Consider the following 12,044-nt stretch of genomic DNA (forward strand, 5'->3'; position numbering starts at 1 on the left):
CCTGCTTAGCTTCAGTGGGCAACCAGTCTTGAGCTACAGGGTGATATGGCTGCTGGCCATATCTGAAATACATTTATTTTATGCTATGTATACTACCAATTTATGTACTAAATACCCTGCAATTGTACTGTTGGTATACTAAATTGGTATACTTAAAGTCTGCTAAATTGGAACAAGTAATTTTATGCTTAAAGCACTTTAGTTATCAGAAATAGTGCTGAGGTCCAACTAAAGATATACTTAGAGATATACTGAGAGAACTGATGAGCACGAGCAGCTGATACTGAGCATGCGTGTACTTCCGAACATACAGGCCGCAGTCGCTTTGGCCAGGTGGTATTTATAGCATAGGGGGTGGGACGCTTTACATTCTAGAGAGCATTTGATTGGACAGAAGATGTGATGAGAAGCTGAAGTCCGCAATCAATGATGTCATAAAAATCTGTGATCCATTTTAGCGGAGGTGAGTGTTGGAAAGTTTTCTTTCATCGACGCAAGACCAGGAGACGTTGGGATAAGCAGAAGTGATTTATTGGGATCTTCGCTGTGTGTTGTCTGTAGTGTTCTTCCAAGTCTGTAGTTTTCTTCCAAGTCTAACTAAGGGAACTTTACATGGTATTTTTATATACATTCCCAGGGGGAGGGATTACATAGAGGTGGAGACAAATCAAGACAAAGCATAGGCATGATTTGATTCAATCAAGTCAAAACCAGTTTGGCAGGTTATCCGGCTTGCTCAAGAGAGACAGAACTAATCAGCATAACACTATCATTCAAATGATCCAATCAGCCTGACGGTATCACCCATACCTTCACATGATCACAGAGACAAAAGCACAGCTGTACATTGAGCTTACTGGTCAGGAAATGCATAAGGACAAAGGGTGAGGGTGAGAGTCTCAGGAACTGACTCATTTAGAGAAACAGGACTGGCCGGAATCTCTTGATATAATCACCATAACCGCTGCTAAACTTTCTCAGTCTATATTGGAATCTAAATTAAAACCTCAAATGCTAAAATCAGTATTCTTCACCGTGATGTTATGTAAGGAAGCATATCTGAAATAGATTCTTAAAATTTGTAACCCTTCAGTGAGACTGTAAGTTTTGAATGCTTATATCTCCTAAATGCAAATTTTGTCATTGTTTTGGAACACACCAGCTTATTCATAACCTTAAGGCTAACATATTCATACTAAGAGCTAAAAAACTTTAGGGGCCTTTAAGTCTGTGCTCTGAAGTATTCAAGATTTTTAACAATTTATGTTTGAAAAGGCATTTTCAAGTCTATGCACAATAAATGGGATAGACAATTAACAGGTAAAACAGCTTTTTATTTCCACAAACTTTGAAAATAAGAAGTTGTTAAACTCAGCAAGACACTGGTACCTCAGGACTAGTTGGAGAGCTCTGACATTCAACAAAGAAGTGTTTCGTATTTTTGGGTCTGTACAGTTGCTTTTTTTAAAAATTTACCCACAAACAATAAAATCATATAAAATTTCTGTATGCGCATTTCACAACACATCAGCGTGTTGAAACTTTGCAAGCATGTTCATGACCCTAAATGAGAAAAAGTCACCAAATTTCAATGAAAACAACATAGGTTTAATTGTATTTCAGATAGATTGAAAAAAATAAACTATATCCATTTTTTTACCATATGTGGCTGACAAAATATTTTGTGCATTGAAATGTGGGGAAAAGCTGCTTTCATGACTCTAAATGAGAAAAAGTCACAAAATTTCAAAATTTCGAAAAAACAACAACAAAAACAAAACAAAAACATAGGTTAACTGATATTTAAAAAATCAAAACGGGTCAAACTGACCCGCAACAGTACATAAGGGCTAAGCAATATAAGCGGCAAGAAAAACAGAAAATAGAGTTTAAAAACAAAGCTATACGGAGCTACAAGTGGAGCGGGGTTACGTCCTGCGTCACATCTCTCATGCGGGTTCTCGTCAAGTATAGGTCTCTGCGGAACAACAAGAAGGCGTTTCCCAATTATTGGGCATTTTCAAACCGGTCTAGGCATTTTCCAACCATCCAATCAAAACCGTACGGAAGCCCTATCAGAAGCGGAAATGCGTTATTATTATTTCTCGTACGGAAGCCCTTTCAGAAACGTATATGCGTTATTATTTCTCGTTTTTTTTCTCGTCTTATGTCGATATCGCGACAACATGTATGTCAAAATAAAATATGTGTATAAAATACAGGCTACAGTACCTTCTTAAAAATAAAATTTTAAAAAAGTGTTACATTAAACTACGGAGAGATCTTTAATATGGAATTCTTTCATAAACCAAATTTCCCGTTCTTATGTTATAAGATACAGATCTTGTATAATAGCCTGTGAGTGTGTATTATATTTTATAATCTCTCCTACCTGCATGCAATTTTTCTCTAAATGTAAACCTTAAAAGCTAAAAGTATTAAAAATTACTTTATTACTCAACTATAATTACATTAGTTTTATTTTCGTTTTGTGTGTGTGTTAACAACACAACATAAATCAAGTTGTAACGGTGAATAACAAGGAAAATTAATAGCAATTTCCAATAAAGTTACCAAATCCTACAGTAAAGCAATGGTGAAAATGATTGTATTGGTCTTTCTCACCTGTATTTTTCAAAATATGATATTTATATGTAATGACTGATATTTAAGTGATATTTGTAGCTTAGATTAAATGATATATAATGTAAAACGTATTGACCTTTAAATTAAGGTAAAATGTGTTAACTTAGAATAATGACTCTGAAAACTTAAAACATTAGCATCACTTTATTGACCGTATAGATACTGTAACCAATATGATGAAAAACTATATTGATAAATGCAGCATTCTCTACTTAATGTAATAGTAAAAAAGAGAGAATCCAATAAAATAAAATAAGCAAGCAATAAATGTGGCAAGTTCAAACATGAGGAACACATTGCATGAAACATTAGATGCTTCCTTCAGCCTCATAGAAACAGTCGTCTCCGCAGTATCCTTGGAAGTCATCAGAGCCAAAGAACCCCAGCATCACACCTCTTTGCCCTCTTCCTCTGTAGCCTTCACCACAGTCTTTGTATGTAGTCTCACAATGGAGACATCTGGATAGACTGTATGGAACCCTGTACAGGTTTCTGAAATTTTCCAGTTCACGACACCTGAAAAAAAAAAAAAAAGTTGTCAGCTGACATCATCATTGTCTTAATATTCAACCATACATAACTGAGAAAAAACAGAGAGAGAGCTGTGATTAACTAAACAGTGACATTAATAAAACTTACTGTCCAACCACCGAAAGTGAGCCTCTCGGCGGAAACTATCCATGCTCACAATGCTGTTGAAGCACCTGCAGGTGAGGGCAAGGGAGCCAATTGCAACGTCACCATCTTGAAGTAACAACAAATACATGCCTCCTGTATGTTCAGGGGTTGGTCAACGGTTGCCACTATGAAGGGACAAATGAAGAACATCAGTAAATGACAGTCAACATTTACTATAAATAATAGAGCACCTCAAACAAAATAAATCATAGCAGTTTTGTGTGGCTTGTCAATCCGCCTTTTCTTTCTTTGCTGGATTTCCATGACCGATTTTGACAAATTTATGACATAAAAACACATTAATACAGTATATCAAGTTTCATTGCATGAAGATATGAAAACTAAAAGTCACACTAACTGTAAAGGCATTTTGCAATCCTTGTCATTATTTTTTAGAAAAGGACTAATAACAATAAAAAAGAAAGAAAGAAAGAAAGAAAGAAAGAAAGAAAGAAAGAGTCAAACACCTTGGTGGGAATTTCTCCAGCAAAAGGACAGACCACCATCTTCTTATACTTGGTATGTCTGACTATAGTTGGAAAAAGCACAAGTTTATCAAAACAATTCTTAAACTTACAGAATGTTTTTTAATGAGCTTGGAAAACACACCTGTGAAAAGTCAAATGTTCCCCCCAAGATGACATAGAGAGCATACAGCAACATGAATTATGTATTAATAACTGCACATGGGTTTAATTCTGACATGGCACCTGCAGAACCAATAGTAGCCATTGATCCTACCATTAGAATGAAGACTCCACAGCAGCAAGGTAGCGCTGTGGTTGAGGCTCTTGTCCTCTCCGCTGAATTGTGATGTGCTGAATAGACAACAAATTCATCCATTTTAATTTAAAAAAAAGTTTCCTCCTCTGTACATAATCATTTTACATTTTAACATTCATCCATTATGTTAGTCTATAGGATTGACTACACATGTGAGGTATTAATGCCTGCACTGATATAATGAAGAGTGTTGAACATTGACTAGTGAGCTGATCTCACTGCTAAAAAAGGTCAAATCATGTTTCTATTTAAATCTAGTGGTCTGCAGAGGTTTTTGTTAGGGTTATGTTTAGGGGTACATAATGGGTTATGAGATATAATATAAAACAGAAAAATTATAAATATTACATTAAAATTGATATTAAAAATAATAAACTTAACAAGCAATGCTTTTTCAGCTTTTCTGTGGAGCTTTTCTTGTTTTCTTACAGCGCACCTCACACTCAAACACCATTTCATATATAAAGGGAGTGTGTTCTGGACTTAATGAAAACGTTATTTATCCAAAATTATTATAGTTTTTAATAATTTTTTAATTAGATAAAATTTTCAGTTAGATTAATGTGCACAACACTTTCCTTAAAATGTATTTATAGTTATTTTTTGTACATATTAGTACCTATATACCCCCCGGTTTCACAAACAATTTTAAAGCCTAGTCCTAGACTAAAATGTAAGTCTGAGCTGTTCCAACTGAAATAAACTTGCACTGACTGATCTTAAAATATATCAGTGCCTTTGTTTTGTCTCTTTTTTTTCTAAGCATGTTTATGAAAATTATTTAAATGTCCTAATTGAACTATGGACTAATCCTGGTTTAGGCTAAACCCTGTCTGTGAAACCGGGCCATAATGTCCTGGGGACATAAATGGCACCTATTTGGTGGAATAGTCCATTAACATTTGTTTACAACTATTGTTTTCTAGTCTGACAAGCTAACTATTTTTTTTATATTAGAATACTCCGACAGGAAAAAAATAAGCAAACTACCACTATCAACACTAAAGTAACAAACTTATGCACCAAAAAGTTAGCGAATGTTTGCTAATGGTTAGCGATAGATTGTAAGTGGCAGACCTCTTGGAGCTTTTTCTGTCTAATCATGTTGCAAGCAAATTTACACAAACTAATTAAAACGTTAACTTAGACAAAATGAGAATTTACAAAAATCCACTTACATCCATATGCAGGACAGGTGATCTCTCTCCTCATTTCACCGCTTTCTCGCTTTATCGCTCATATCTGATGGGAAAAGCATATTCAAGTATTAGGAATCGCCCACTCAAGTTTTAGCAAACCAGGCACAGAGGTTGTAAAACACCTACCCAGTTGGAAAACGCCCCAAAATTGAGGAACGCCCTTTGTTGCTCTGCAGAGACCTCATTCTCGTTCTCGTCGACCAGGGTCAGCGCGCACCAGCGGGGACCAGTCAAAAATTCTATAGTTTTTCCAACCGTCTCTGGACTCGTCTGTTGAGTGGGAAGTTAACGTTACCATGTGTACATCTTTTTGCACGATGGAGGGTAAGTTTTTAATCATGTTAGATTGTTTTCCTGTTTAGTTAAGATTTCGACTGTTAGATAGAGTTAGATAGATTAGCTAGATAGAGTAATCTTGACCAACTTCAAATTACGTGGTGCAAACCTGTCCTCTTTTGGTGAAAATAGTTATAAGACTTTTCTAAACGTAATTATTACAGTATAATTTACTGCTAGCTAACTTGGTTTAAAATGCTAACGTTAGGTAATCTTGGCCAACTTCAAATTACGTCGTGGTGCAAACCTGTCCTCTTTTGGTGAAAATATTTATTGTAAGACTTTTGTAAAACTTTTTTTTTAAACTTTTTTTTAGCACTGCTTCACCTGTAGTCTTACAGAAGCCTCATCTGGTTTGCACCCCTGGTTTGTGTTAACGAAATATTAATGTTTTATAGATCTGCCTTGGATGCCTCCACATTCCGAAGTTGTCAAGAGAGATGGGGGATACATTTCCGTAATTGTAAAGTCGGAGGAGGATCTGACAACTCTGTTGGAAAACCATAAAAGAGCAACGCTCACGTCTTTCAACAAATGGTATTAAGTTACTATGAAACACAGTTAACTAACTATCCATGATGGAAATAAGTGCTTGCCCTTCCTCATGTTATCCTTGGACATGTGTATGTGTTTTTGTAATCCAAAAATGAATCAGTCATTCAACATAACTGACATTGCGTTACACCGTTATCTAGTTCCCCTCCCCCTTCCACATTCTTTGGTTTTGCAAAATATCTCTTTCTTAAGGTCTGTCAAGGTAAAGGATGATGAGACGGCGAGGCTAGTGTGGCAAGTGGAGGACTACTGTGAAGATACCCCACTGTGTGTAACCAAGAAGCTGTGAGGGTAGTGAGTCAGAGGATGATTTGAAGTGTGTTTTCACAAGAAGGGTCAAAGGGATGAGAGTCATTAACATAGTTTTTTATATTCTATTTTAGATATGACACATACAGTGTAAAAGGCGATGCCTCCAGAACTACAAAAGAAGAGGCTATGAAAAGGCTAAAAGAGGATTTGGCTCAGGGGAGTCCACCAACATCTTCCTTCATACATGTCCGGATTCCGCTGGTAGAAGCTCATTTGAATCACATTATCGACAAAGGGTGTTGCTTTGGGAGGCAAATTCATCCCAAAGTGCGGGATAAAATACATGAGATGGTGGGATTGGGTATTACATCTGTCGCATTTGTTAAAAGAGCCCTAAAACAGTATGTATTGAAGGACCTGTGTCCCAATGACCAGCAGAGACCTTTTGAGGAAGACCAGGCCTACGTTCCTTCAAACACTACCATACAGAGCCACATACACATAGCCTTAGTGGCAGAGAGCCTGGTGCACGATGAAGGGGCAGAGAGCCTGGAAGATGGAGTAGGCTGCCGGGTGCACGATGAAGGAGCAGTGAGCCTAAAAGACATTATGCCACAGCGGATCAAATCTGCACAACTTAAATTGAGAGAAGAACTAAAGATGTTTAGTGATGACACATATTTATGCAACGACCTGGAAACTCTCACAAGGTCAACAGAAGTACTGATCAATCTAAGAAAATCATTTGTAACCCAGTGCAGAAGAGAAAATGGACTCATGTTAAATAACCAAAAGGAAATAGTTATGGTTAGAAAGGACTCTGAAGTTCTTCGGGCTCTTCCAGCTAATAAACGAAGGGTAGCAAAAACCAAGAAAAGGAAATGGAACCAGGGTATGTTATTTTTCTGCTGGTTATATTTTGTTAAAATGTTAACATTAAGCCATTGGTCCAGTTGTCCATTGCTCCCATTGCTATCTGTAACAGGTAGGACTTAATTATATTTGCACACTTTAAGTCCTAACCCTAACCTCTTCTTCACATGTTGTAGGACTCGGTCCTCTTCCGGCTTCGAGCAACACAGAAGGCGCACCAGGTCTCCTGACAGACAGACAAGTCTCTCATGCTTCCCTCATGGGCAACAAAACAAGCTTATAGAATGCAAGAAGACGTGTGTGTGTGCGTGTGTGTATGCGCCAGGGTTATTATAGTTTTGCATTTTTCATTAGTTTTATTTTTATTTCGTTTTGACTTTTTGTTTTCAAATTCAGTTTAGTTTTAATTAGTTTTTAAAGTGGGTTTGCTAGTTTAGTTTAGTTTTTAGTTTTTGAAAATGCTTAGTTTTAGTTTAGTTTTTATTAGTTTTAGTTTTTTTTTTTGTAATTTGGGTTATTTGTTAGGGGCAAGATTCAAAAAGGTCAGAATAAGTATTGTGTAATAATAACTCAACAAAATCATCATACAATTTTTTTTTTTAATTCACACCCCCTTGAAATTCCGTTACCTCTTACAAAATCCAACCGCCGTACCAAAAATCTATACAGAATTCACACCCTATACAAATACCACAGCTGTACAATTTTCACACCCTATTTACTCTATACAGTCAATAGCATACTCATCTGGATTGAAGCAGCAAACATTCAGTGAAAAAGTAAAAAAATTACATAACATTATTTAATATAACGATTATAACCTTGGTATGCGCGTGTGTGCACAAGACAAAGTTGTATTCGCACACTGTAACCCTAACCTTTTCTTCACATGTTGTAGGACTCCATCTTCCCCTGGCTTCGAGCAACACAGAAGGCGCACCAGGTCTCCTGACAGACAGACAAGTCCCTCATGCTTCCCTCATGGGCAACACAAGCAACGCCTGGGTCAAGAAGCCTGGTGAATAGGACCTGTACTGAAGGATCAGCACAGCCACACTGCTTCACTATGTCTTGTGACATAGTGTGGGGGGGGGGGGGGGGGGGGGGTTAAGGGAAAATTTGACAAATGCTGTATATATTTCCCTATGTTGAAAACATTGCATTACAAAAAAAAAAAAAAAAACACTTAACACACCATGCACACCATGAAATATATTTTTTAATTGACTTGATAACGGGTTAAGGTTAACAACCCTTTTTTTTTTTTACTGTGTATTTGTATTTGATTTAACTATTTCACTACCTGCATGAATGGGCTGTCCTGACTTATTGATTAATTTATTAATTAAATGTTCTATTTATTGTGTATTGACATGATTAAAATCTTGCATTAAGGCCTGTTTCTATTTCATAATTCCACCTGTAATAGCAGTATTGAGTCTAATTAGTCGTTACTGCTTGAATCACCTAAAGAAGAAACATGAACTGGTTAACTGGAGTTTACTTTTCTTTTCTGCAATACAATAAGTAGGCCTAACTTTATCGAGGTAAAAGTTTCCCCGCTGTCACCAGACGTAGGTCTAGAGGTGGAGAGAAGAGTGACAAAATCACGGTAGGACTGTGCAAACAAAGTAGGCTATCTGTCTAGCATTGCCATGTCAGTGTATTGATTCATTGTCCCTTCATAGTTTGTAAGAGACATTTCAGGTTGGATGTATTTAATAAACTGAGCGAAGCCTATTCATCTGTTAATATGAAACGCGAAACTTGGCCATTGTAATTAAGGCTACAGCACATCTTGTACAACTTAAACCCTTGGTAGCTAGGTGACGATAAACAAACTGAAAGACCGCAATTCCTGATTTCGCTTTCGTTCACTAAACAAAGACTGGAAATTAAACATCACTTTTCCATCAAAAAACGTGCTGTAAAAAACATAACTTATTAGATTTAAGACCTAGGTTCGCTAGCTAGTTCTGTGCCTGCCTGTGTGCGCGCTGACCCTGGTCGACGAGAGAACCCGCATGAGAGATGTGACGCAGGACGTACCCCGCCCCCCGGGCGAGATGCCCCAAAATTTACCGCCTGTGAGTGTGCAGTGCAACAGTGAAAACGGGCCTTCCGGAAACACACGGAGAACATATACATCAACATATTTATCTGAATAAGTAGGCAATTACAGACACAGAAAATATATAGTACAAAGCAATTTTTGACACAAGTGGAATCTCATACACCCCTGTACATTTTTTTTTTTACCCCACAATCAGTCAAGGATTCCTCTTTTTACTCAAAAGTCAAATTTAAAATGTCCTCAATAATTGATATTTCTTTCAATGAATGTGGAAGGGTGAGCGCATAAATGTACATTTTAAAAGGTTTTCAGGGGTGAATATTGTTGTGGTGTCAGTCGCATGGTGGCGATGAAAACAACACCATACATAGCCTACTGTTCGGAAAAATACTGAGATAAAGAGGAGGCGCAGACTGTTCTTCTGTCCTCTGAAGTTTGTGATGGACAAGATTCGGCAGCAGCGGAGCTGTGAGTCCGGACCGCGTTTGATCGGAGTAGCAACGTTAGTCACTGTTCGGCATTGATTCAGAGAGAGAGATCATATCATGGAGATCCAGAACCAACCAATTCCAACATTTAGAACCTGAAGAACAACCTTTACAGTCTTAACTATACTGCTTTATCTGCTGCTACGAATCTGTTTGCAGTTATTCAGTTTGTTTTAGTAAGTACATTTACAAAACACACTTACTAAAATGCGCTACAGAATGTGTCTGAAATTAGAATTAGATAATGATAGAACAATGTTAATAACGTAATTTTGTCATTAGCGCTAAACTCGCTAATACTGTTTGCTAACAGTGTACGTCGGCCGTCTCCTATAATAACCGTTTATACATGTACATTCTTTGTTTTGGTAATAATAGATTCAATTATAGAGTCATTTGGATTAAAGGAGTATTATGTTTTAGTTTAATGTGAGGGTATTGGCGTGTTTGAGTTTAATGTGAGTCGTTAATGGTTGTGCTAACATGCTAATTACGTTAGCTGCAGAGATCAGACACGTCATTCGTAATACAAAACATTTAAATGCGAAGAAATAAGCAAACGTTACATTTATTCAGGGACACTATTTTACCCGATAAGCAAGTGTTTTGGATAGTTTGTTTATAGATGTTTCTCACCTCTGGGTTAGAGAAGGCACGTTTTAATTATGATTTAATGTAATTGTCATTTTGTTTTGTGTTGTGTATTAACTGTTATACACAGCACACCCATTAACATGCTGGTAAATACAGTTTAATCTAGTTTAATGTCAGTGCATATCACAGGAATGGGTTTTATTTATTACAGAATGATACGTGTTGGTAATGTATTCGGCAGGTAGGATTGCTGTTATAACATTTACCTTGGTTTGTTATTTAATGGGACAGACGTAAAAAATAAAACAGTTTAAAACTTGAACAGCATTTACTTGTAAATTAGTAAAGGACACGTTAGAGGATACTCACATTCTCTGTGTCTAAATACATTGGGAAACAACACCCCCCTAAAGATGTTTTCAACATTTTCTTATTCTGAATGTTTGTGTATTCAGGCTGCGGAATCAACATAAAATTGACTGCATGAACTGGACATGCCTGGAATTCCTACCCACATGCCTCTACACTATTCTTTACATATTGAAGTTTAAGACTTTTGTAATGTGTAGTCAGATTTGTTTATAGAAAGTGATGCGTGTCTGTCCACTTTGTGCTGATTTGCATGTGTGATGTAATATTACTAATTTTGAGAAATCTGCCAAAATCTGTTGGGTTCATTACATAAGATGGAATGTTTGACTGCTTTCCTGGCTTTGTCTTTTGTTTTTAGATTGTCAGCACCGCCGTAGTCTTCGCCATGGTGCAGAAGTATCAGTCCCCAGTGAGGGTGTACAAACATCCTTTTGAACTGGTCATGGCAGTAAGTGTAAAACACAGTCTTAACACTCAACAGTTAATTTTATTGTTGAAAAACTTTATTATCTAGTTTTATTGTGGCCACAACAATGATAATTATATATTTTATAGCTACCAAGCTACAGGCAAAACATCAATCTGTTTTCCTTGAATTTAAAGCTTCCCTAAAGCTGGATCACTAGCTGCGTTTACATGGACCCTAATAATCTGTTTGTAATCAGACTAGTAGCACAGTCTGAATAAAAAAAAAAAGTCACATGTAACCATGTCAATCGTAATGATTTGGCCAAATCCGATTGAAATCTCATTCGGATTGTAAGGGCTGGTTTAAACCTTTCTAATCCATTCGATAGTACTTGTAAACACTTGATTGGACTGAAAACTGAAATAGCTTAATGACGTATGACACACAGAACAAGCTGTTGTTGTTGAATACAGTGTAATAAATGTCGTTTCATTCTAAAATTCTCATTCCACTCATCGTCTGTGGAGTGCTGCAGGACAGTGTCTTCCCAGCAGTCCTCTGCTTTGGATTCTCATCCACAGATGCCTTGTTTTGAGTGAGGGAAGGGTGTTTTTACTGCTTGATAAATATAAGCAGCATGGCACAAAGCTTCATTTGCTTGTCGTCTCATAATCAGGACCCGAAGTAGATAAATATTAAGTCTGCTTTTTAAAACAAAGAAAAGAAGCGATGACAGGATGATGGTTAGTATGTGCCAACAGCAGGACAGTCTATATTCGTGCTTT

General features: G+C 36.9%; 1 protein-coding gene and 1 long non-coding RNA gene across 11 annotated transcripts in view; one reads left to right on the forward strand and one right to left on the reverse strand.

Annotated features, from left to right (window-relative positions):
• Positions 1-2,771: 2,771 nt before the first annotated feature.
• LOC311092776 lies at positions 2,772-9,334 on the reverse strand. Of its 4 annotated transcripts, none has more exons than XR_014608285.1 (8): positions 9,280-9,334; positions 8,201-8,337; positions 5,433-5,576; positions 5,286-5,349; positions 4,066-4,142; positions 3,792-3,853; positions 3,286-3,449; positions 2,772-3,162 (listed from the first exon to the last, which is right to left on the reverse strand). It is a non-coding gene; the product is annotated as an uncharacterized lncRNA (long non-coding RNA). The 4 variants fall into 4 exon arrangements; XR_014608286.1 differs by having other exon boundaries at positions 8,201-8,356; positions 9,280-9,330; XR_014608287.1 differs by having other exon boundaries at positions 8,201-8,378; positions 9,280-9,328.
• A 396-nt stretch (positions 9,335-9,730) lies between these two features.
• LOC311091920 (SEC14-like protein 1) overlaps positions 9,731-12,044 on the forward strand; it is a 219,510-nt gene continuing 217,196 nt past the window's right edge. For 5 of the 7 annotated variants that reach the window (XM_084128084.1, XM_084128080.1, XM_084128082.1 and 2 more), the window contains exons 1-2: positions 9,731-10,060; positions 11,209-11,298. In XM_084128084.1, coding sequence (XP_083984210.1) covers positions 11,236-11,298 — 63 coding nt within the window. In that variant the 5' untranslated portion in view covers positions 9,731-10,060; positions 11,209-11,235. The remainder of the gene's footprint in view (positions 10,061-11,208; positions 11,299-12,044) is intronic. The other 2 variants (XM_084128081.1, XM_084128083.1) reach the window with 1 other exon arrangement.

Source organism: Abramis brama, assembly GCF_963993115.1.
Source record: "Abramis brama genome assembly, chromosome: 11".
NCBI lineage: Eukaryota > Metazoa > Chordata > Actinopteri > Cypriniformes > Leuciscidae > Abramis > Abramis brama.